The sequence below is a fragment of the Corythoichthys intestinalis genome, chromosome 7, assembly GCF_030265065.1.
Source record: "Corythoichthys intestinalis isolate RoL2023-P3 chromosome 7, ASM3026506v1, whole genome shotgun sequence".
Lineage (NCBI taxonomy): Eukaryota > Metazoa > Chordata > Actinopteri > Syngnathiformes > Syngnathidae > Corythoichthys > Corythoichthys intestinalis.
In genome coordinates, this window is record NC_080401.1 from 15,304,197 (window position 1) to 15,330,485 (window position 26,289).

At 39.7% G+C, this 26,289-nt stretch overlaps 2 protein-coding genes across 3 annotated transcripts in view; both read right to left on the reverse strand.

Annotated features, from left to right (window-relative positions):
* p3h2 (prolyl 3-hydroxylase 2) overlaps positions 1–8,978 on the reverse strand; it is a 103,400-nt gene extending 94,422 nt beyond the window's left edge. For both annotated transcript variants that reach the window (XM_057840729.1, XM_057840730.1), the window contains exon 1: positions 8,436–8,978. In XM_057840729.1, the coding sequence (XP_057696712.1) occupies positions 8,436–8,843 (408 nt within the window). In that variant the 5' untranslated portion in view covers positions 8,844–8,978. The remainder of the gene's footprint in view (positions 1–8,435) is intronic.
* A 2,573-nt stretch (positions 8,979–11,551) lies between these two features.
* LOC130918448 (claudin-1) lies at positions 11,552–18,322 on the reverse strand. Its single transcript, XM_057840142.1, has 4 exons — positions 18,028–18,322; positions 17,728–17,892; positions 14,297–14,375; positions 11,552–14,198 (listed from the first exon to the last, which is right to left on the reverse strand). The coding sequence occupies exons 1-4, from the start codon at positions 18,221–18,223 to the stop codon at positions 14,033–14,035; spliced, it is 606 nt and encodes a 201-aa protein (XP_057696125.1). The 5' UTR covers positions 18,224–18,322; the 3' UTR covers positions 11,552–14,032.
* Between the last annotated feature and the right edge of the window lie 7,967 nt (positions 18,323–26,289).

Sequence of the window (26,289 nt, forward strand, 5' to 3'; positions counted from 1 at the left end):
CAAATTTAGTTCATATAGCTTTTCACTATAAACACACATATACTGCATATTAATAGGTTGGTGTAGATGTAAAATACTTACAGGCATATAGTTTCCAAGGCAGAAATGTAACAAAAAGCACTCAAGAGCGTCAATGCAACCGAAAGGCTGTGTAATATGCAAGTGAATAGGCCTGTGTTCAAAACTGCGTCACACGATTGATGCAACGATTATAGCCACAAGGTGGCAGTAGTACTAAAAATTGTCAACTTAACACTGGCGACTCTAGCCAGCACAATAAAGTTTTTTTTTGTTTTGTTTTTTTTAAATGAAAAACCCGATCTTTTTCACCCGATTCCGATCCTCCCAAAAAATGGCCCAATTGGCCCGATTTCTGATCACTCAATCAGATCGGGAAATCCCTGTTTCTTAGTATGTTGCTTTACAATTTAGATGAATGTTTTTCAAACAATAACAATTTCTGAATGTCATGATTGTTTGTATTCTCAGTTCATTTTCCTGTATTCAGCACCTGATTGAGCCAGCTGGGCGGGGTAACGTGACACACCTGTGCTGCATTAGGAAGGCTCAATATTTAAGGAAGCCTGTCACCATCTGCAAGTGTCGGATTATTGCTTGCTACTTGCCTTGCTTACCGCCTGTGTGTTCATCGTCAGCCTTCGAGTTTCCCGACGTTCTACGGTTGTATTTTGGTTTGGTCATCTTTACGTTAGTGCTCTTTTGGGCATTGTAGTTAGATTCTTGTACTCTGTTATATTCATGCATTCTAGCGTGCTCTCTTGGTTGCACTTGTTAAACTCGCGTTTGTTAGCGTGCTCTCTTAGTTGTTCTTGTTAAACTCGCGTTTGTTAGCGTGCTCTCTTAGTTGTTCTTGTTAAACTCGCGTTTGTTAGCGTGCTCTCTTAGTTGTTCTTGTTAAACTCGCGTTTGTTAGCGTGCTCCCTTTGTTGTACTTATTAAATACAAACATTTACTCTACTGATCTCCTGGTCTGTGTTTTGGATCCACATTAACGGCTTGCCGCTCATAACAGAATAATCCGACCACATGGATCCCACAGACTTGGAGGGGTTTTGCTATGCTCTGGCTGGTCACGGCCGCATGATCAGTCAACATGAGCAATCGCTACGCGAATTAGTGGAGATGATCAGTTCTTTAACTACAAGGATCGAAGACATGACATCCCCTGTACAAGCTGGTGGTACCGTTAATGTGGTCGCGGCGTCGGAACAATCCAACCCGCCGGCATCTTTTCGGGAGCCTATGTTGCCACACCCTCATCGTTACGAAGGCGAACCTGGCGCATGCCGACAATTTTTACACCAGTGCTCCCTCATCTTTGATCAGCAGCCATACACGTTTGCTAATGACAGATCCCGTGTAGCATACGTAATGAGTCTACTCACCGGTAAAGCTGCTACATGGGCCATGGCGGTAAGCAACACAAGGTCAGCGATTCGTGATTCATTTGAAACTTTCGAGACGGAATTCGTGAGAGTTTTTGATCATCCGGTTAGGGGCAAGGAGGCAGCCAGCCGCCTGCTGGATTTTTTTCAGGGTGATCTGACCGCGGCTGACTATTCCATTCAGTTCCGCATTTTGGCGGCGGAGTGTGGTTTTGGTGACGCAGCGCTGTGTGGAATTTTTCGACGCGGGCTGTCTTCTGAGATCAAGGATGAGCTGGCCTCCCGGGACACGCCTTCGAGTCTGGAGGAGCTGATTTCCTTGTCCGTCTCTCTGGATGGTCGGCTGAAAGAACGCGAGAGGGAACGGGCCGTGGAGCGCCAGGGATGTCCGTGGCCGTCGCCGAGAAGCTGCCCGACTGCCATCGGTGCAGACGGCTTCGTTGGCTCGCCGGTCGTCCGGGCGCCGTCACGGAGTCCAGGCTCGATGAGGGAGGAGTCCATGCGAATCGGCGGTGGGCGTCTCTCTGCGGCGGAGCGACGGAGACGGATGAGAGCAGGTGTGTGTCTGTACTGTGGCTTGCCGGGACACCGTCTCGCCGCTTGTGACGCGATCCCCTCGCGCCGACCTGATTCTGCTCTTCCTTTTGTGGTCGAGGTTGACGCATCGAGTTCCGGAGTGGGGGCCATCCTGTCCCAGAGGTCTACGGTCGACCAGAGACTGCACCCGTGCGCATACTACTCCCGCCGCCTCAGTCCGGCGGAAGCGAATTATGATGTCGGCAACCGGGAGCTGCTCGCTATCGTGCAGGCATTGCAAGAATGGAGGCACTGGTTGGAGGGAACTGAAGAGCCGTTCCAGATTCTCACTGACCACAAAAACTTAGAGTACCTTCGAGCTGCCAAGCGCCTCAACTCCCGCCAGGCCCGTTGGGCGTTGTTCCTGACCCGCTTTAATTTTGTGATTACTTACCGTCCAGGGTCGAAGAACGGGAAGCCCGACGCCCTGTCGAGACTCTATGAACCATTGGAGGAGGGACCTTCGGAGGAGCCGGTGGTACCAGACAACCTGATTGTTGGTGCACTGCGGTGGGAGGTCGAACGTCTTGTGGAGGAGGCTTTGCGGGGTGTAAGGGTGCCGGGAGGCTGCCCCGCTGGCAAATTGTTTGTCCCAGATGCACAGCGCGCAGGAGTGCTAAAGTGGGGCCACGCTTCAAAGTTTGCCTGCCACCCGGGCGTGTCCCGCACGTTTTTTCTAGTTTCACAGAGGTTTTGGTGGCCGGGCATGCGCAAGGACGTCACGGACTATGTCTCTGCTTGCAACGTCTGCGCTCGAGGCAAGGCAGTTCATCGTCCACCTGCGGGATTGCTGCACCCACTGCCTGTTCCGTCTCGCCCCTGGTCCCATGTTGCGCTGGACTTCATCACTGGTCTCCCACGATCCAGGGGCCATTCTGTCATCTTGACTGTGGTGGATCGGTTCTCCAAGATGGCGCACTTTGTCGCGCTCCCCAAATTGCCCTCAGCTCTAGAGACTGCTGACCTGTTAGTGACTCATGTATTTCGGACTCACGGCATTCCAAGTGACCTTGTGTCAGATAGAGGGCCACAATTCATCTCACGTGTTTGGGGGGCATTCTGCAAGGCCTTGGGGGCCACATCCAGCCGGTCTTCTGGTTACCACCCGCAGTCAAATGGGCAGACGGAACGCGTCAATCAAGAACTGGAGGCGGCCCTTCGCTGTGTGTGCCAACTGCATCCGGCCTCCTGGTCATCACACCTACCTTGGGTGGAGTATGCCCACAACACCCTGGTTTGCTCGGCAACTGGGAGGTCACCATTCATGACCGCATACGGGTTCCAGCCTCCGTTGTTCCCGTCGCAGGAAGCCGAGGTGGTTGTGCCGTCTGTCCAGGTCCACTTGCGGAGGGCCCATAAAGTCTGGAGGGACGCAAGGGCAGCACTGGTCCGCACAGCAGCCCGCAACCGTCGGATTGCTGACCGCCGCCGAAGGCCTGCTCCGGTCTATCGTCCGGGCCAGATGGTCTGGCTATCAGCACGGGATTTACACCTTGCTGGAACTTCTAGGAAGCTGAGCCCTAGATACGTCGGTCCGTTCGCTGTGGACGCTGTGGTGAATCCGGTCTCTGTCAGACTGAAACTTCCATGCTCCATGAAGATCCACCCTGTTTTCCATGTCTCCCTGCTGAAACCGGTCTCCACCTGTCCCTTGAACCCTCCGCCAGTGCCTCCTCCTGCTCCTCGTGTTGTCGACGGTGGGCCGGTGTATACGGTGCGTACAATTCTTGATTCTAGGAGGCGGGGTAGAGGGGTGCAGTACCTGGTCGATTGGGAAGGTTATGGCCCAGAGGAACGCCAATGGGTCCCCCGCTCCTGGATCCTCGATCCGTCGCTGCTGCGGGATTTCCACTCCCTTCACCCCACGAAACCAGGTGGTCCGCCAGGGGGCGTCCGTTGAGGGGGGGGTTCTGTCATGATTGTTTGTATTCTCAGTTCATTTTCCTGTATTCAGCACCTGATTGAGCCAGCTGGGCGGGGTAACGTGACACACCTGTGCTGCATTAGGAAGGCTCAATATTTAAGGAAGCCTGTCACCATCTGCAAGTGTCGGATTATTGCTTGCTACTTGCCTTGCTTACCGCCTGTGTGTTCATCGTCAGCCTTCGAGTTTCCCGACGTTCTACGGTTGTATTTTGGTTTGGTCATCTTTACGTTAGTGCTCTTTTGGGCATTGTAGTTAGATTCTTGTACTCTGTTATATTCATGCATTCTAGCGTGCTCTCTTGGTTGCACTTGTTAAACTCGCGTTTGTTAGCGTGCTCTCTTAGTTGTTCTTGTTAAACTCGCGTTTGTTAGCGTGCTCTCTTAGTTGTTCTTGTTAAACTCGCGTTTGTTAGCGTGCTCTCTTAGTTGTTCTTGTTAAACTCGCGTTTGTTAGCGTGCTCCCTTTGTTGTACTTATTAAATACAAACATTTACTCTACTGATCTCCTGGTCTGTGTTTTGGATCCACATTAACGGCTTGCCGCTCATAACACTGAATGTATCAAACAAGTACTGGTAGTATGTTTGTGTTTCTCATGCATGGAATAAACTCATACTCAAGTATACATTTGGATTTATTGAAACTTTGAACAACGCACAGCAGTGTTCAATTAAGAGCCCAGCAGCTGTTGATAAAATCAGGAGCTGTGACGCTGGGGCCCTTTGATCCTTCTGTGGTCAGTTTCACAAACCCCTGGAGGCTACAAGGTTCAATCCCGGTCAGACCTACAGTCTGCCACTCTTTTTAAAGCAAAGCAAACAGACCACAACAGGAAAATAAAATATTTGCGAGCACTAAATGATGGGCGAGGCGAGGACGTACGCAGCACTGAGTGAGCAGAACAGTCGGAGCCTGTGGAAGCCCCATTTAACGGGCCCAAAGGCCTGCATTGTACTGATGCAAGACGTGCAAAGGCGGAACGCTAAACGCTGAAGGAATTTTATTTATTTTCACAAACACCACCGAGTTTCTCCAAAGCACACGTGACGTTAAATGTGCACATCACATTATAACACACAGAAAATGAAGACACCACGTGCACACACACTGACAGACAGCGTGGCCTATCGGAACAGTCAATCTTTGCCTTTCCTCACCTTGTAGTCGATCTCCAGTATTTGACAGTCCCGCTTATGATTTAAAGTGCATGTATGGCAGCTTCTTATTCTGAAACTTTTGTAAACAGATGCTTGAGGGATGTTGTGGTCACTGAACATTTTTAGAGGCTCAGAATATTTGAAAACGGGTGTCAAATTTATCAGCACTTCAGGAATTAACCTATTTAGACTCCTGATTCATAAGGAAATGTCCAAAACAGACAGCTAAGGGTCAAAACCATTCCTACCACTTGTAAGCATGGAAGCCATGTGTCATCACTGGGCATGCTCAGCCAGATGACTGGCTCACAGCCCCTTGTGAGCGGAGACTGCCAGGGTCTTATTTGAGCTCCAAGTAGATGACAATGTGGAAAATGGAGGGCCTAAAGATCTGTGGTTAACACTTCATTATAAACTATTAGATGCAAGATGCTAAGAGGATATCATGATTTAATTATAAATAAATGGAATACATTGTTTTCAGTGAAACTTTTGGAAAGTTAACAATTAAAACAAAGTATTTCATTTTGTTGATGTTGTTTGTTTGTGAGCAACCATTTTCTTACTAAGGATCTGTAAGCGAGCTTGTCAATGTTTAGTCTTAATGGTTAGGGTTGATAATGTCACTGTCTAATTTACATTATAAATTCATCATCATCATCCCGCATAAAATGTAGGTTTTTTCGTGCATAATTTAGCCACTTAGCTGGGTGAAGCGTTGCCAGTCAGACAAAACAGAAAATTAAGTAAAAGTCAAAAGAATGTTATGCAGTTATGCAGAGCAGCAATGTGGTTGGATGCACAGATCGGCATTATCTAGCTCAAAACCCCAAACACTTGGCAAAGTTAACAACATATATTCACATTGCTCTCTTTTCAACCTTTGCCCTTTTAATAGTTCACATTAATTGTATTCTGTGGTGTCAACTTATGAATCCTATCAGTTTAAAATCAAAACAATTTTCAATTGTCTCAATATTATCATCAATATTATGTTGCATCTGACTCAAAATGGCTGAAATGCCGACCCATGTCAATTATTTATTTCACGAGTTACGCCATGGGAAAACCACTCTAACGTCTATGACATTTCTTGTGCTACCTCAGCATTACTGCACCGTGATAGGAAAAGCAGCTGCCCATGGTGAGTCAGACAGAACTTCCAATCTCACAGTCTGGATTTTGAATTACTCATTGTGGCTCGCTCCCCTTGTTTTATCCATGTATAGGATTGTTCCCATGTGGAGTGATCAACAACATCTCAGCAAAATTGATGGCTATCATGGGGAAATAGGGCTTAGGAAATGTGAAGAATGCAGAAACAACCTAAATGTCTTATGTGAAGACACATCTTGCGAACAAGCAGTTGTGTACAAAAACACCTGCATGTACATGTTTTTTTTTTGGCGCTTCCAGATATCTGCTTGGGATGAGTTACACAGAGAGGGAGAAGACAAAACAAAAAAATGCTGGAACAAGAAACAGTATTGGAGAGGTGAAGAAATTGTGCATACCTTCAACTAGGAAATTGAGTGTCTTTATGAAAAATACAATCCCCATTGAGTGACATGTAATCACTCCAATACAGTTAGCGGTAATGATCATTCAGGGTTCATAATGCGAAGGGTCGAGACGGAAAATTGGTTATTTTTGATTGGGTCATTAATTGTCAGAGTAGAACACTATACGCTGTCTTAATTTGTCTCATCGTCTATCTAACAGGAATTTCCTAGCGCTTTTGGGGGTTCAGATTTGGGGATTTCTTTTTGTTTTTGTCAAATGGGGCCTTGTGAACCCTTTGAGAAATTTGATGTGAATAAGGGTTACAGAAATGAAGTGACGCCATCTGGCTTATGGTTGAGGGATTTTTGTAAATTTAGGTTGGCTGTCATACGTATATTTTAGTATGCATGTAGTAGCAGTGGGCAATAGGCGTAGTTTGGTTTTGACCTGAAAAATTTTGGGAAACCCCAATATGCTACATTAATAATGTTTTTCTACGTGTTCTACAGTTCATTGTCAATTACATCAATTCCCTCAATGTTACACAATGACAGGACAGTGTCGGTTAGATACTTACTTCAAAATATTATGGTCTTTGTTTTCCATACTTTTTTATAATGACACCTTCGATCTGTGTCTGAATTGGATACTGTGTGGGTCGTCTGTGTATATTAATAGGACACATCATTAGGTACTGCATCAGTGGTGGGAAGCCCTTTTCCTTTCAGTTGTTACAAAGCACCCTGGAACTAAGATAAGCACTATGAGAATTTGTGTTTTTTTTTTTTAACTGTCTTCAATTGACTTGCAGGTTTAAGATTCAAACCCAGGAACCTCACATTGGACTTGTGAATCTAGCCTACTTGATGTTGCACTTGGTGCTCCACACTGGTGAAATAGCCAATCGTGTGCATTTGGTAGGCTACAAGGACCATCAACTGAGTTTTCCAATTTTTATTCCAATTTTTTATATGACCAATCGGGGGATGGTAAAATGCTGGTGACAATGGATGAATTTGGAATCTGAATTTTTAGAAAAAAAAAGTTTAATTCATGATGTTGAGTGGATGCTCACATTCTGTTGGTTAATCACTATGGCAACCAACTAACCTGTGTGTCACATGTTCAAATTAGTGGATGTCTTTCACCTGTTTTGGGGTGAATGAAAAGTGTGTATGCCTGCTGGTGTTTGCATGACAAAGAGCAACATTGACTGCTGTTATCCACTGGGCAAGGGAACTTGCCAGCAGGTTATGGGCCCAGATCAGAGCCATAAAGCACAGTGAGAGTAGTGACGATAACTGCGTTCACCTGTGAATGAAGTTGCAACATGAATAGAAAGGACAAGTAAGTGGTGACAATGGATGGGGACGAGAAAAATTATGAACTTTGGGAAGCCAGGTTTTTGGGCCAGCTCTGCCTGCGAGGGTTTAAAGACACAATTTTAAACAAACCCGACAAGGATGATGAGGAGAAAAACGCCAACACATGAGCTACCCTTGATAGCAACAGACGTCGAATGCATTTTAACTGGGAGGGTTGGCAGTCATCATTCATGGTTAACTGCGTTGTCAACTGCCAGCCCTGACAGCATATTAGTTTCACTGAATCGTTCAAGTCACATCAGCCTTAAATGTTATTTTAAACATATTTTTAAAAATTGAGGCTGTAAACATATTTTCCCGCCACTGCTGTAAACGTTCCTCCAATCAGTTGCCTGCATTATTGTATCACGTTGCCTGGCAGCAACTTGTGATGATAAGGAGGAAACAGCAGGGACACAAACTAACCCTGCTGAGTAGACAACAATGGTGCTCATTCAAGACTCCCTCACAGTCCCGCTCACCAACCCACGATCAGTTCCTACCTTGAGATAAGCAAGCTGGAGATAGTTGTATGGGATCCGCCTATTGAAGTCCTGCACGACATCTTCACTGATTTTATGCCTTGACTGCACGCCGATGTCTTGCTCGATGCAACCGTCCATGCACGCCGCTCTGCGCAGTACCACATCGAAGAAGCCCAGCTCGGAGACTGCGGCCCCGAACGGATGCTGGTCCTGACACCTCAACCGGCAGCGGACTCTGGAGCGCCGCACTCCGGCGTAGCTGCTCAGCGCCTCCTCCATGGTGCGCACCACGCCGCTGTAGTCGCCGCTGTAGAACGCCCGCACTGCCTCGTCGTACAACATGTCGTAAGGCTCCAGTGAGCACGAGGACGGCGGGATGGAGGTGAGCAGGACAGCGGACAAGACGACTAAAAAGTTGGCGTCCATCCTGGTGAGGAGTAGAGTCGCGGCTGAGGGTGGTTGTCAGTCAGTCAACACAACGCTGTCAACCTCGACTTGTTGTCCATTTAAAAACTCCGGAGGTGTCACGCAGCATGCTGGGGGCGGAGGACGATGCGAGTGTAAACTCCTTCAGTCTGGGATGCACATCTTAGTATTTGGCTCCGGTGACTCCTCCTCCTTCAAATGAATGGACAACAATCACAACCCACTTTCTCTCCACTGGAGGTCTTCGGGGAGTCTCGAGGGTCTCCTCCAACAAATAACACAGTATTCGGACAAAGTAATACACGTAGAAAGCCCACTTTAACAGCACAAATGACGATCTTGCCCAATTGTTGCTCATGTGTCAACTTCTACAATTGGCACATGTAATAAATGGTTGCATGTAACTCTTACCGTGTTTTTCTGGACTTCTTCGGTAAGTCTCCGTTCTTCCATTTGAAGGTGTTAGTCTCCATCTGGCGGCTGTTTGTACTTACTGCAGGTGTCTTTCTTTGAACCTCTAAAAATCATTTAAAAGCAAACCCCCCATTTTTCTATTTTTTTTAATTTAGTTTTTTGTTTCATCTTATTTTCTTAACTTCCTTACTAAATAGTTAACCTGTTTTTTTGTTTTTTGTGGTGTGTAAGCTGTGAATGAGAACGTTTGTGGCTGGGAGGGTACCTACTACCTTTATCTGGACTTTTTCCAGAGACAAGGTAGTTCTATGTCATCTAAACTTTATTGTTCACTTGTCTCTCTAGGTTTGCTGTTTGCCTGTATCCATCCCATTAATATGTGAAAATTCATAAAAATATTTGGAAAAAAAAAAAAAAAAAGAAATCCATCACTTCTCAGTATCTTGTGTCTTGTTATGATATTTATTTTCTGAGTACCCCCCCCCCCCCTTTTGGCGGGGGGGGGGGGCTGGTCACTAAGGAATGAATGAATGAATAAATGCTTCATTTTGGACATGAGAAAATAAAAATAATACACAAAAAAAAAAAGAAAAAAAATCAGAACCAATGATATTCTCGAGATAACGGCAACAATAGTTAAAACAGTAATAATAATGATAATAATAAATATCAGAACGTATTCATTGTGTCCAAAAAGGAGTAGGGTGAAGCATTTGCTTATTAAAACCTACCCATTGTTTCTATTCCTCAATTATATCACTCCACCCTATTTAACTAGCCCGCATGTCAACAAAGAAATAAATAATTATATGCAAGATAAACAAAAATAAACAGGACCTAGCCAACAGCAGATATGTGAAAACTCCCATAATTGAATCTCTTCCTCTTCTCAATACCCTGTGAAAACCATGTGCTTATACCACTTCCTAAACTGGGTCATGCTTGGACATTGCTTGAGCCCCTCATCTAGTTTATTTCACAGCCTCACGCCACAAACAGAACCACAAAAACTTTTTGATGTAGTTTCTTCCCCTCTGATGCTGTAAGTGAAGCTCCCCCCTCAAACTGTATTGCCCTTCTGTTAAAAAAAAAAAAAGGGGGGGGGGGGGGGGGGATCTGTATATTGCCAGGAAGTGACCTGTGTATAGCCTTATACATGAGCAAAGCTGTTTGAAAATGAACCAAGTCTTTGAATTTTAATGTTCTGGATTTTAAAAATAATATATTTGCATGATCCCTATAATCAGTATTATGTCCTATTCCTTAGGCTCTTTTTTTTTTTTTGTAAAATGGATAGTGAAAATAGTACATTTATAAGTATTACCCCAGACCTCTTCACAGTAGTGTAAATATGGCAGGATTAAATCATATTAAATAATGTGGAGTGATTTATTGTCAAGACTGTTTTTTTTTTTTTTTTCCCAGGACTGAAATGCTTCGTGATAATTCACTTTATGTTTTATAAGAGCTTTCTAGTTAATCTTCTCATCAATAACTACCTCAAGAAACATGTTTTCTAAGACCCTTTCAATATTTACCCCATCTATCGATATTTGTACTTGACTACAGTGGACAGCTATTTAAAAGTTGACGCTTAATGCGTTTAACCCTTTACAAGCAAGCAAAGTGACTATTTTTGGTTATCTACTGCATATTTACCTATATATTTTTTTTAAAATAATAAAAATACATTTATAATTTGATAAAATGGTGATAAAAACTAAACGAAATTATAGAATAAAAGCATATATGCACACTGTTTACAGCCCAAAGTAACACTCTAAGTCGTTTTTTTTTTTTTTTTTTTTTCAAAGTATTTAACTTGATGCATGCCACTGATGGCAATAGATGTCCAATTCATTTAAACCGGGAAACCTGTCTGTGAATGCTCATGTTTCAGTGCCATTAATGGCACCAACCATCCAATCCATTCTGACTGGGAGGGGCGAATGAACGAACGCTTTGCTCGTCCCAGCAGACTTCATCCAAGAGACAGACTGGTTACCAGTCAATCACAAAGCGTAGGAGGCATTGTGTTCACATCACTATGTGGGAACTGAAATCCCATTGCCGGCAGCAAAGTCAGTTGTGTATAGTTGTGATGACTAATGGTGAATGTGTGCAATGTTAAATGTACTTGTTGTTGTGTGCACTCAAAAATCTCATACATTATGCATCAGTGGTCCAAATTTGTAGATCATTAGAGCATCGAAAAAGTCAAATTAATAAAGTTCTAAAAAGGTGTTTTAACAAATCTGTTGGCGTATAGTTATTTATGTGGAACACTATAGATATCTGCTTAACTTAAATAAAACAGAATTTATTACAACAGGCACTGTACATACATAGATCTATGTAGTGGCTTTTAAGGACCCAAGAACAATGAGCTCCACTTAAGTGAAAAGTCACCATTTGTCAACTTATGTGATTAGCAATTATTTTTCTCTGTCAGTGACTGCTGAAAGGTCATGACACTTTAAAAAAAGTTTCCAATTAGATTGGTTGGACGTTTTCCATATAAAGTATCATACTACTCACAGCCGCTTGGAGGCATATTTGCATTCTACATGGGGTGTGCCAAGATATCTTAGCAACACACTTTTAAGCCATTCAATGCTACTGTAATGATTGCATTGTTGAGAAGTTGCAAAACCAATGTGCAAATGTGATACAAGAGGTATAATTGAATATATCAGTTGTTGCTGTTCTATTATTATAGTAATATTTTTTTGTTAAGATTTCAATATTGTCCAGAGCACACTATTTGCATTCATCAAATACCCACATTAAAACAACAGCATGGGAGAAACTGCTGGTTTCATACAGCATTCCCATTTGACTATGTACCAGGAAGGAATGCGACTTCACAGAAAACATCTTTTGCATTAGAGATTAGATTGTTGCACTTCCGCTGATGAGTAAACTGCCCCCCAGCGCAGGCCAATCTCTGTGTCCAATCTGATGTTTTGTCACATGCATGTCTCATGTCTCCACTAATTGCTCAATTTTATCCTCAGAAATGCAAGGACATCTTTTCCGGAAATTGCCACTCCCTGTCAAATAAATTACACTATTCTGTCAATCAAATCTAACAGTATAAACACACAATTTTATTTTTCTTATAAAATACTGTACATAAATAGCCATAGTATGTAACCATAATAAAAAGACCACAAAAAAAAAAAAAAAAAATCTACAAGTGAGTAGTACATTTAAGAATTCATAGTAGGCAGTAAAACCTCCAAGGTTGAACACAATATCTTCGGTGACTCCTATACATTTCCAATGTGTTCTGATTCCAAAACAATATTTACTAAAGAAAATAAGTTAAAGTGAATAAACCCATAAATGAATTCAGAATCTAGATTATGAAGAACCGTTACCCACTGTTTGATAAAACTAAACTACAATAAAAACTCTCTGAGGCTGTTGTTTAATTATCATAGCATTTTGAATTCACAACATGACGCTAACCATAACCCTTTTTTCATCACTTAATCATAGACTTCATAATTATTATGAACGGGTCACATCTGTCAGACACTGCACCACGCCTTCAAGTAGGGGGCCTGCCCACACCAAGCATCAAGAGGAGTTATTCTCAAACACACGCACGCAGCGATCTAACGCCAGATTTAGGTTGAAAAAGTACGAAAGCTGTGCTGCATATAAACAGGAAGGATTGTCTCAGGAGTGATTTGTTTGAGGATTCAAGGTAATTATCATATTTTATGTACCATGCATGCATTTTGAAACGTGAAAAAAATCAATTGGAGAAACTAGCCGTTATGGCACTGGTTCGCAATATTTACGTAAAATTAATGCTAACTGCACTTTTTTTGTATTGTTTTTTTTTTTTTTTTTTTTTTTGCTTTTAACCAAGAATTGAGACTGTTTTACGTCCATATCGATAAAGAATTCAGGGATTTAAGCATTTATTCACAATAATTTTGAACGGAAAAGCTTTTTGTTTTCATTAGGCGGCCGCTACATTTGCTTACTGACTCGCATCATAGTTTGCAATATTTACGTAAAATAAATGCTAACTGCACGTTTTTTTTGTTTTTTTTGCTTTTAACCAAGAATCGAGACTGTTTTACGTCCATATCGATAAAGAATTCAGGGATTTAAGCATTTATTCACAAGAATTTTCAACAGAAAAGCTGTTTTCATAAGGCGGCCGCTACATTTGCTTACTGACTAGCATCATAGTTTACAATATTTACGTAAAATAAATGCCAATTGCACTTTTTTTTTTTTTTTTGCTTTAAACCAAGATCCGAACTGTTTTATGTCCATATCTATAAAGGATTCAGGGATTTAAGCATTTGTTCACAAGAATTTTCAACAGAAAAAGCAGTTTGTATAAGGCGGCCGCTACATTTGCTTACAGACTAGCATCATAGTTCGTAATATGTATGTAAAATAAATGCTAACTGCACATTTTTTTTGCTTTTAACCAAGAATCGAGGCTGTTTTACATCCTTGTCTATAAAGAATTCAGGTATTCAAGCATTTCGTCACAAGAATTCTCAACGGGAAAAGCTCTTTATCTGTGATTCCACTCGGTCAGCTTTGACAGCCACGCCAACAATGCAGGCCCCCTAGTAATCAACCCCGCGCCCCGTGTCTCATCAGTATATTATGAAGTCTATGACTCAATCTATTTTGAATTTGATCGACTTTGGAGGTTACACTGTTAATCAAAAACCCAGTGCAAAGTAGTTGTTAGTCATTTTGGGACAAAATCCAACATTGTAGATCCTTCCTGTAGTCTAAACATAGTTGCTGTTGGACTTGTTGGTTTGCAGGAGGCGGTTGGAGTTAATAGACCTGGACGAAGATGACCTTGAGCACTTCTGACAGGTCAGGAATGCTCCGCCAAATGTCGTGAGGAAGCCGCCGGCCCAGCTGACAAACACCGCAGTACCAAACTCAAAGCTGTACATAAATAATAGTTAAAGAACCATTAAAAACAAGATTCTATGGATGCGGACTTCTTTGTATGTGTTTTTTAGTTGGAGGGAAAGAGGGGTTACCGGTGTAGATGATGGTCATGATGGAAGTCGGAAATGATCTTCTTGACATACCAGGATGTTATGATTAACGTCATTACCCCTGCACAAAGAATAAAGACTGATTACACATGTCATACATTTTTCCCATTTAGCCAAACTTCAGTCTCTTGTGATGTTAAAGTAAAAATTAGCAAATAGGTCAACAAACAGGAAGGATTTTAAGATGACTCCTTACACAAGAAACCTTGCCCTGAAAGTGCACAACCTTTGCTTGCAGTAATTGATATTATAAAACAAATGTGTGTTTCTGTGTAAAACTCATTGAAATTTATGTAACTAAATTGTAATGAAAGCTTAATATTTGCTGCCTGTCGTTTCATTTGATATGCTATAGCTATGAATAGAAGTGAATATTTTTGAAGTGTGTTGATTGATTTCCCGATTTTCTTTCTTTTAACTCATTTGGTGCCAAAAACATCTATACGTCTTTGGCAAACAGGCTGAAAGTCAAAGAAGTTCAAGGAAGAGTTTTACAACAGATGAGATTATACATCTGTATTAATTTGGCAGCGTGTTGTTGTAGTTAGCAGAAGTATGTACAGTGGGGAGAACAAGTATTTGATACACTGCCAATGGGTTTTCCCATTGGCAGTGTATCAAATACATGTTCTCCCCACTGTATGTGTCATAAGAGTGTCAAGTACAGCTGAGAACCGAGCTATCCGTACACTACTGAACAGTGTAAAACAAGGAACACAGAAAGCCAGTAACATTATGAATGTTATGGTAGAGTTGTATTCTGGTTAGTTATGTCACAAACGGCATGTGTGCATCACTAAATACGTGCACATGGGTGGTCTGACAAATGTAAAATATATTAGCAACAAATTCACTATTATGCTTGAAATCTTTCATTTCCCGAAAAAACATATTTTTTTAGAGAAGTGCCTTCATTTTGTAAAAGTACCTATGTTCTAATGCTGATTACTGCGTACCAATTTATTCCTAAGGTTACCTTTTTTTTAACAATGGCAATAATTTGCCAGTGACACAAAAAATGTTTATTTCATATTACATGTGATATTTTATGCTCTTGAATGAAATGGACCGCTTGGATGTGTGTGGAAGCGATCGATATAGGTATTTATTCAGTTTTTTTTAATCCTGCGGCATGAAAATGAGTGACTTCCGGCTCTGGTTGAGGAAGAAGGCGAATGTGACGTCAGCCGAGTAACCATCTCACAATACTGCCATAACTATAGCTATAACCATAACTGCCATAACTATAACTAGTGTGCAGAAGGATTGTAGATTCAGCTGATTTTGAGGATTAATTGGTTTATTATTTTGGGTCACGCCAGCCCAATGTGCTGCAGGCTTTTGTTGCTACACCAGGGAGAGTGGTATGAGGCTTTTTGGATTTCCGAAAGATCCTGAAGAATGAGCAAAACAAGTCCGACTACCAAGGTTGGATGGACAGGGAAGTGAGTAAGCTTCGTGTTTTATATTATGTCAGATAATGGGATCATGGCAAACGTTTTAAAATGGAGGTGGCTTGCATTTTGTGGGTGACAATGTTCCCTGTCCACCGAGAAGGCCACTCGGTCGCGGGCCGATGAGCGCCTGTGCTCGGGCAGCCACGCTCTCGTCTCGGGGGTACTCGATTGTGTCCAGACTTCTACCCCACTCGCCCCTCTTCGCATGCCCACTGAGAGATTGCTATCTTCGGTTTGGGCATAGGGAGCCTCCCACTCTCGTCTACGGTTCTCGATTGTGTCCAGACTTCCACCCCCTTCGCTCCTCTTCGCGTGCCCGGCGAGAAATCGCTATCTTCGGTTTGGGCTCAGGCAGCCACGCACTCCAACGTCGGCCAATTTGTCCAGTGAGACTTCGCCATTTTCGGCGTTTGTTCCCCTCTGCGTCCTAGCGACGAGCACTGCCTGCCTGCAGGGGCCGCAGCAGAACGACGAGCCAAAACTAGCTTGCCGCCGGGAGCTGGCCGATCGTTGAAGACATTCAACCCCACCGCCGTGTGACATGAGTCGGGGTAGTTTTGTGTAATTTTAAATTTTCGACAGGCGAGGAAAAGACTTGGAAAAGCCGCTCGGTTTCACGCCTCCTGTTTTGTTTACGCTTTTTCTTCCATCTCCGAAAGCCGGGGCAGGGAAATGACAAAAGCCGGACTCACTCCGGTGGCATGAAATACTGTTCGGGAGGTTTATGAAGTTGGCAGTTTTGACCATTATGCAGTAATTTAGCGCTGTCGTACTGAATTAATGCATTTTTCATTGTTCATATTCCATGTTACTTGTCATGACCATACAATTTATATAGCAATTGGGGAAAAATACTTAGATAAAAAGAATATCCTGTAAAAATATTGGAGTAGAGAGATTGAAACAATAAAATTTGCTGCTCTCTGTCGCAATTTTCCTCGTTCTGAATCGTCCCACTCAGTGGGCTGAATTCTAAACGAGCTGAAATTGTTACCCTGCCGACGTCATCATCCAGCTGGGGATGCTAGAGCGCCATAATGACACTCAGGCCTGAACGGCAGATAAAAGACTAATTTCTAGTCATCTGCGCTCTGCCAAATTGTATATAGTCGACTCGCTTCAAAATATGGTTTAAATTAACATAATAATGCTATCTTAGATTTTTTTTATGGTGTCACAGGCACTTTAAATGGCAATGATGGTTTTATACTGTGTGCCTATGAAGCCCTTAGAGCAGGGGTCCCCAAACTAGGGCCCGCGGGCCAGATACGGCCCGCCTCCACATTTGGTCCGGCCCCCTGAACAATACCAGAGAGCATTTTGAATTTTTTTTTTTTTTTTTTCTCAATAGCGTTACTTATTTCCTGGCCTTTTTATGTGAAGACCTCAGAGAGGGTTATTTGGCTATTATGTATTTAGTGTTATACTAGTGTTATTATTTATTATTATTATATTATATTATATTATTATTTTTATTTTATTTACTTTTGTTCCGTGAAGATTCCAGAAAGGGTTATTTGATTGTGGCTTTCAGAAAAACAATACATTTTTACATTTGGGCACTCCTGCAACCGTCACACTTTTTCTTTTACAAACTGACCCCGGCCCCTCATCAGAGAAGGGAAAAGTTATGAGGCCCTCACAGGAAAAAGTTTGGGGACCCTTGCCTTAGAGTCTCAATTGTGTTCACGAGCTATGTAAATACATTTGACTTTGAGATATAAACATTGCTGTGTGCATGCCTCTAGAGGCCTTACACAAAAGACAAAGATAAAACAAAAACCCATGTCAACAAAATTTCCTAATACTGTATTTACTGAGCTGAAGTGTCTGAATTTGCTGACGTATCACAAAGCCAAATGTGATGAAATTTTGAGTTTTGAGTAACAGTTTTCCAGGAAATTGGTTGATCTTCAAGCAGCACATTAGGACAGTATATTAATTTTGAAATCATACCTGAAGCCATAAACATAATCCCTCCAATGCGAGCCACTGCTCCCTTGGCATTGGGTTTGCCTTCCATAAAGCGGGTGCACTTCATTCCGATAGTGGAGACCATTAACGCCACGGTTGACAGAAACAGGCTCACCAGCAGAATTGCCCTGGTTATCTGGACCTGATCTGGGAGTGGTCAGATATGAATGATTGACAATCTGTGTTCATGTGTGGCCATTACTCAAAGTCAGTACTTGGTTGAGTTACTCTGTAGATTACACTGGAAATTTCTGAACCTATCAATGTGTCAGTATGACTTACCTGACAGTTTGAGGAGAGAGTCGTGAACTTCGCAGGTGGTCCTGTGGCCGACGCTGCAGGTCATCCACAGGCCTTGCATGATGCGGTGTGAATGGCCGTGCGTCTTCCACTCCACCATGATGGTAGCAGTCACTGTGGTGGCCACGCCAATCAGTGCCAGGAAGAAACCAAGCAGCTGCAGTGGTGAACTGGCCATGACATCCAAGAGTAAGCAGGATGCAAGAAGCACAATTAAAAAAAGAAAACAAAGTTGATTGCGAGCCTTTGCGAAGACAGTTGTGGATGCTTATTTGGAGAGTAGGGTGGGCAGTGTGCTGCAGCCTCTATTTATGCTGTTGGTGACGCACAAGTGGTCTCCAATGGTACCATCTGGTGGGAAGTACTTTCCTTCATCTGATGAATCCACAAATAGAGGAAAACCACACATTTGAATGCAATGAACTTTGACACAAATTTGACGCAATATCATATTTGTGCTGTGCAGGTGAGTGGGTCTAAAATGTAAACATTACCAGCTTGAAAAAGTGGTGTATTTAAAAATGAAAAAGCCCAATTTGAGTGTCTCAAGAAATGTGGGTATTTTGGAAAAAGTTAAGGATAAGACAGCCACAGCCTTATGAGCTAAACACCTGCCATCTTTATTTCTTTCAGTTAGAAGGCTGATAAATTTGCTAAAACTATCAAACTAGACGACAGTCATCGACACTCTTCACAAGTAGGGAAAGCCACAAAGTCTTTGTTAGTTTCACAGATCACTACATCCAAGTTAATTGACACAAAGACTGCAAGTTGATATTGTGGTTTTACAAGGTTCATTGGCAACCGCTTCAGATTATCAAACTTCATGAGGAGTGATTCAAAGGTGGAGTCAGTGTTATGAGACACAGACTGCATATTGGCTACAAATGTTGCATTCCTTGTGTCAAGGTACTCCTGAACACAAACAATGTGAGATACGACGCTCTGTGTCAACAAAACTATTTAGAGTACAGTAAAATAAGAGTTCCACTTTCTGAAATGTCACAAAAAAAATATTGAACTTTTCCCACAATATTGCTTTTTAAATTTTTTTTTAAATTGATCTCTATTGGGTATTTGTTCGTGGAAGGCTATCAAGGTCTTCTGTACTATGCTGACAACTATCATCAGCACTAACCTAAAATAATGTTACATGAAATTGGATTGAATTATTCCTCTTTTTTCTTAATGTCATGTTTTCTTGTTACATGCAATTCAATTTTCATACAAATCCATTTACACATTCAATTTTTTTGGTCCAATCCTAATTGATTTTATCTTTGCTGGAATGTCAATCTAGATTCCAATAGGCTTCATATAATCAGTTGTGATGATGAATATGATGAAGATGATGATGGTGACGATGATGTTATTATTGATGTTGATGATGATGTTGATGACGAAGATGATGATAATGAATGGCAAGATTGTAACGGTCACTTACACAAATCACTTTATAAATGTTATCTCATTATACTTACAGTTTTTCTCAATTGCTTTGGTACGTTTCTCAGATCATAATTGAAATTCTCAAAACTACTCGTTCAATCCTCACAACATCGTTTACTATTGCACATCAAAAAAGCAGTTTCTTATTTCTTTGAGCAAGTTGCAGATGTTTTTGCGCATCCATGCAAATGATTTTGTACAATTCTCTGGTATTTCCTACATTATCACTTGCATCTGTCATGATGGTTTAAATCAGGGGTCCCCAAACTTTTTCCTGTGAGGGCCACATAACTTTTCCCTTCTCTGATGAGGGGCCGGGGTCAGTTTTTAACAAAAAAAGTGTGACGATTGCAGGAGTGCCTAAATGTAAAAATTTATTGTTTTTCAGAAAGCCACAATCAAATAACCCTTGCTGGATTCTTAATAGAACAAAAGTAAATAAAATACAAATAATAATAAAAAAATATATAATACAATAAAATATAATATAACTAGGGCTGTCAAAATTATCGCGTTAACGGGCGGTAATTAATTTTTTAAATTAATCACGTTAAAATATTTGACGCATTTAACGCACATGCCCCGCTCAAACAGATTAAAACGACAGCAGTGTCATGTCCATTTGTTACTTGTATTTTTTGGTGTTTTGTCGTCCTCTGCTGGCGCTTGGGTGCGACTGATTTTATGGGTTTCAGCACCATGAGCATTGTGTAATTATTGACATCAACAATGGCGAGCTACTAGTTTATTTTTTGTTTGAAAATTTTACAAATTTTATTAAAACGAAAAAATTAAGAGGAGTTGTAATATAAAATTTCTATAACCTGTACTAACATTTATCTTTTAAGAACTACAGGTCTTTCTATCCATGGATCGCTTTAACAGAATGTTAATAATGTTAATGCTATCTTGTTGATTTATTTTATAATAAACAAATACAGTACTTATGTACAATATGTTGAATGTATATATACGTCTTGTGTCTTTCCATTCCAACAATAATTTACAGAAAAATATGGCATATTTTATAGATGGTTTGAATTGCGATTAATTACGATTAATTAATTTTTAAGCTGTGATCAACTCGATTAAAAATTTTAATAGTTTGACAGCCCTAAATATAATATAATATAATATAATATAACATAATATAATATAATATAATATAATATAATATAATATAATAACACTATTACTCAAATAATTAATAACCAAATAACCCTCTCTAGGTTCTTCACAGAAAAAGCCAGAAAATAAATAACACAAGTAAAAAAAAAAAAAAAAAAAAAAAAAATTGTTCAGGGGGCCGGACAAATGTGGAGGTGGGCCGTATCCGGCCCGCGGGCCGTAGTTTGGGGACCCCTGGTTTAAATAGATGATCATGGGTCTCTATTGAATAGTGCCGCAATCCACAGCATTTAGTCATTACTTCAGTGCATAAGTCTTTACATGCAAAATGGATGAACATGTTGTCAGAATTTGTCAACACGTGTGTGCTTATTACTAAGCATTTTCGTTACTTATTTTAGCTAACTTATTTTAACCTGCCAAAATTTGTGATAGTTTGGGACAATTTGGGTTTGCACCACTCCAACATAATCAGGGAACGGTTTGCAACCCGCAACCAGTGTTGTCACAGATTACTTGAAAAAGTAATTTAATTATTAATTAAACTGATTACTGATTACCCCTCAAAACTACTGTACTGTACTGTGCTGGGCTGTACTGTACAAGTGAACCTATATAAGTATTTTACAACTACAATAAATAACAGAGCAGGAGGTCTAATACCCCAGCTTAATAAATAAGCATGAACATGCTCAATTATCCATCTTTTCCTTTGCAATGTACTGCAGTCCGCATGTGTTTACAAGAATCAAGTTTGTCTTCATTTCACGCAGACAATTAACTTAAACCATTTGACCAAATTTGGTGTCAGGGGATGCCAGTTTGTAAACAGGCAAAGATTGCATCAGCTTCCACCCTTTCCTGCACTAAGAATCAAACTAAAAGAAAACATTTTGTGTGTGTCATAAAAAAAAAAAATACTGACCCCGTTTCACCTCAAAAAGTTGATTTGTTTCCAGAAAATCTAAATAAGTAGATATGAACTCCATACTGTATAGCATTTTGAGTCTTGTTCTATCATAATGTAATTTTTTTGAAAAATGATTTGTTTGAGTCATTTACAGTACAGTGTGTCTGGAGGCTGTAGGCACACACTGAAAAAAAATCTTTTTCTCTCAATATGTGCAAAACCTCCTGCTTTTAAAGGTAGGCCAATTAAGTTCAATTGCTATTTTTCTTTTGTTGGTGTATATAAATGGAATTGAAATATTGAATTGTTTGTTCTCAGGTAAAACAAACAGCTAAGGAATTATTTTATTACATGAAATCATTAAAAAAAAAATTTTTTTTAATCAAAGGTTAACAGAATAATGATAAAATCAGTTCTGATCTCTCAGAAGAATGTCACTCAGAGTACAAACCAATATCACAAAGGATGAAGAGTTGAAAGTGAAACATTTGTGGAGTTTAAATATATATGGCGGAAAACACTTGAAGGTGACTTGAAGTTCCGCTCTGAGACCCCCAATTTGGCCAAATTTAAAAATTGTCCAATATGCATGTGAGATACATCATTGGAAAGCTTAAAATCTCAATTTTCTGGGCAAAGAAAATTTCTGAACTTTCTGAATTAAAAAAAAATAAAAAATTAAACAGAGAACCTCTTACTGTAGGTGACAGCATGAGAGAGCATAATTAAAGACGCCATGATTTTAATGAGATATTATCGCATATTTACCTTGTTACGATCCAAAAAGTCCATGGAGCATGTATCACCGAGTGTCAAGACACAGCTGTGAATAGCCACAGCCGGATTTTGGGGGGATTTTATAGGTGAAAAATGGTAACATAACAAGGGTCACGATGCAGAAATCGCAGACATCAAGAAGTGTTCGAGATGTTCTTTTTCATATATTTACCCTTTAAAAATTTTTTTTAAAAATTAGTTCTTTTTTGGGATCAATTATTTATCATCTAAAATATCGGGGAAATTGTGACAGTACCAAGAAAAATACAATTAAGCAATACTTATGAGGTAGATATCTGTGACGTATTTACAGACTATTTTTTTCATTGTGATGTAATTTGTTAAAAAGTTTAAAATATGCGAGTGAATCATTTTTTAAAGTGTTTTTTTTTTTTTTTAACTAAATATTAGTCATCAATTAATGATTCCAAGCTAAAAATGACCGACATTTCGAATAATAAATATCATTACTTACCTTCTTTTTATGGCTGGGTTGAAACAAAACCGGTTGCGCGGTGCCTGTAAACTGGGGTTTACAGGGTAAAACGGAAAAATTAAAAATAGTTTGGGAGCTTAATGCACCATGAAACTGCTATAGCAGCACATAGACATATTGTTTTATCAAACACAACAGTTCTTTTGGCTTAAAATACAACAGTTTATTTTAAAGAGGGGTGCAAGAGCAGAAACAGATTTTTCAGCCTTGTCTGTATTTTCTACCATTATATATATATATATATATATATATATATATATATATATATATATATTAGGGGTGTCAAATGATTAAAAATTTTTTATCGAGTTAATTATAGCAAAAAAATTAATTAATCGTAATTAATCGCAATTAATCGCAATTCAAACCATCTATAAAATATGCCATGTTTTTCTGTAAATTATTGTTGGAATGGAAAGATAAGACCGAGATGGATAAATACTGTACATTCAACGTACGGTACATAAGTACTGTATTTATTTCTTATAACAATAAATCAACAAGATGGCATTACCATTATTAACCTTCTGTTAAAGCGATCCATGGATAGAAAGACTTGTAGTTCTTAAAAGATAAATAAAAATAATAAATAAAATATATAAATAAATAAAATATATAAATATTTATAAAAATGTATAGAAAATAAATAAAAGATAATAACTAGTACAAGTTATAGAAATTTTAAATTAAAACCCCTCTTCATGTTTTCGTTTTGATAAAATTTGTAAAATTTTCAATCAAAAAATAAACTAGTAGCCCGCCATTGTTGATGTCAATAATTACTTACACAATGCTCATGGATGCTGAAACCTATAAAATCAGCCGCACCCAAGCGCGAGCGGAGGGCGGCAAAACTCCGAAAAACACAACAAGTACACCTTTCACTTTGCTGTCCTTTTAATATGTTTGAGCGGGGCATTTGTGCGTTAATTGCGTCAAATATTTTAACGGGATTAATTAAAAAAATTAATTACCGCTCGTTAACGCGTTAATTTTGACAGCCCTAATATGTATATATATATATATATATATATATTTATATACTGTATATATATATATATATATATTTATATACTGTATATATAATAATTAGGGCTGTCAAAATTATCGCGTTAACGCGCGGTAATTAATTTTTTAAATTAATCACGTTAAAATATTTGATGCAATTAACGCACATGTCCCGCTCAGAAAGTATTCTACCTTTTGGTAAGTTTTACAGCAAGGCTTTTTATGCTGTCCAACAGCGAACTCTTGTGGTCGCTTTGCGACATGGTTTGTTTTCTTGCCAGTTCATTATGGCTGCACGACGTCTCGGGCTGATAATGTTGTGCTTATATGATCCTTGGACAAGATTTGTCCGTAAGTATGGTTGTTGTAAAGAATGTACATATTATGTTAGTAAGCGAAATGTTATATTTTTTGTATGAGACGCTTTTTGTTTATCTTTAGTGAACCTGTATAGCGTCCTAAGCTAACGTTGTTGCTAATGCAATGCTTGTGTACTTTTTTTGTGTAGTTTTACGACGGTCTAAAGAGGACAATGGTTTGAGGTCATTTTATTAATAAATCAGATGAAAAAGGAAGAAGTCTAATTATTAAGGCGTCGTTCACTAGCTGTCTAGCTTTGGAAAAAGTCGACGCTTCGGAGTGAGGACAGCATAGACAGATTTAAATGACAGTAGAGTGAAATGCCCACTACATTACTTATGTACCGTATGTTGAATGTATATATATATCCATCTTGTGTCTTATCTTTCCATTCCAACAATTTATTTTACAGAATATATATATAATTTACAGAAAAATATGGCATATTTTATAGATGGTTTGAATTGCAATTAATTGCGATTAATTACGATTAATTTTTTAAATTAATCACGTTAAAATATTTGACGCATTTAACGCATGCGCGGAATGACCTGCTCATGCATTGCCTCAAACAGATTACAATGACGTTTTTTGCACATTGAGATCGAAGAGGCAGAGAAAGGCGAGGGGACACAGGCATTCATTGGACCGCGCCGTTTATTGGCATAGGCTTCAGCAACTCCTTCACAACAAACAAAAGTATCATTTAGTGAAAGCACAACAAAAATAATATTCCTATCTCTCAAAAAAAATAATGTTCACCAAAAGAAAAGCGCTTCAATCGTTTAGTTCAACAAATACACTGGATGGCAACATTTAGTCACAATATACAAACTATCAGAGGTCTCGTACGTTGCGAATAAAGCACTCAAATGACCATAAAGTACAAAGGAAACAGGGAACTACGGCGTCAGTCGAGGGACAAAACACACTCATTGACTTCATTTCTAGGTAATTTAAAACTCGCCATTGACACCTTATTGTGTATTTCAATCATTACCTTGCGTAGTTAAAGACACTGTGGAAGAACGGCGGGGAGCCCATGTGACGACACCACTCGGCGACGTCAACAATGGCGAGCTACTAGTTTATTTTTTTGATTGAAAATTTTACACATTTTATTCAAATGAAAACATTAAGAGGGGTTTTAATATAGAATTACTATAAATTGTACTAACATTTCTCTTTTAAGAACTACAAGTCGCTCTATCTGTGGATCCCTTTAACAGAAAGAATGTTAATGTTAATGCCATCTTGAGGATTTATTGTTATAATCAACAAATACAGTACTTATGTACAGTATGTTGAATGTACATATCCTTCCAACAATAATTTACAGAAGAATATGGCATATTCTAGAGATGGTTTGAATTGCAGTTAATTACGACTAATTAAATTTTAAGCTGTGATTAACTCGATTAACAATTTTAATCATTTGACAACCCTAATATATATCTAATATATATATATATATATATATATATATATATATATATATATATATATATATATATATATATACTAATATATGTATATATTCATATAAAGGTTTGATGATTGTCAAAAGTATTGAAGTATCGATATTGAAATGTTGTATCCAGATAACATTTTTGATTGCAAAATTATCGATAAGCAGCCAAAAAGAACAGTTAATTTAACCTTTTTTTATTTTTATTTTTTAAAATTTTATTCACCTAACATTTAAGTGTGTTGCACACAATTAACCCTAAATATTATTCTAATTTGTGACATTTGTTTAATTCATTCATTTAAGGTGTTTGTTTTTGCGCTACAACAGGTCATCAGAAATTGTTGTTTTGGGGGGAGATTTGATTTTGCACTACTCTGGACAGTACTATAGCCCTCAAACAGTTTGCTGAAGACATGTCAACAAAGCACATGGATTACTGGAACCATGTCCTCTGGTCTGATGAGACGGGCAGGTTTTCTTGTGTACCGTCTTCAGAAGAGGCTTCCTCTTTGGTTAACAGCCATGCAAACCAGCTTAATGTAGAGTGCGGCGTATGGTCTGAGCACGAACAGGCTGACCCCCCACCTCTTCAATCTCTGCAGCAATGCTGACAGCACTCCTGTAACGAGTCACATGACATTTTGG

What these genes read in the sequence shown, in the direction of transcription:
- LOC130918448 (XM_057840142.1), bottom strand. Translation starts at nt 18,223, where the DNA reads ATGGCCAGTTCACCACTGCAGCTGCTTGGTTTCTTCCTGGCACTGATT. An exon ending in GATTATGTTTATGGCTTCAG is followed by an intron (nt 14,376 to 17,727) that starts GTATGATTTCAA and finishes TTCTTTGTGCAG; the next exon opens with GGGTAATGACGTTAATCATA. An exon ending in CATGACCATCATCTACACCG is followed by an intron (nt 14,199 to 14,296) that starts GTAACCCCTCTT and finishes ATTTATGTACAG; the next exon opens with CTTTGAGTTTGGTACTGCGG.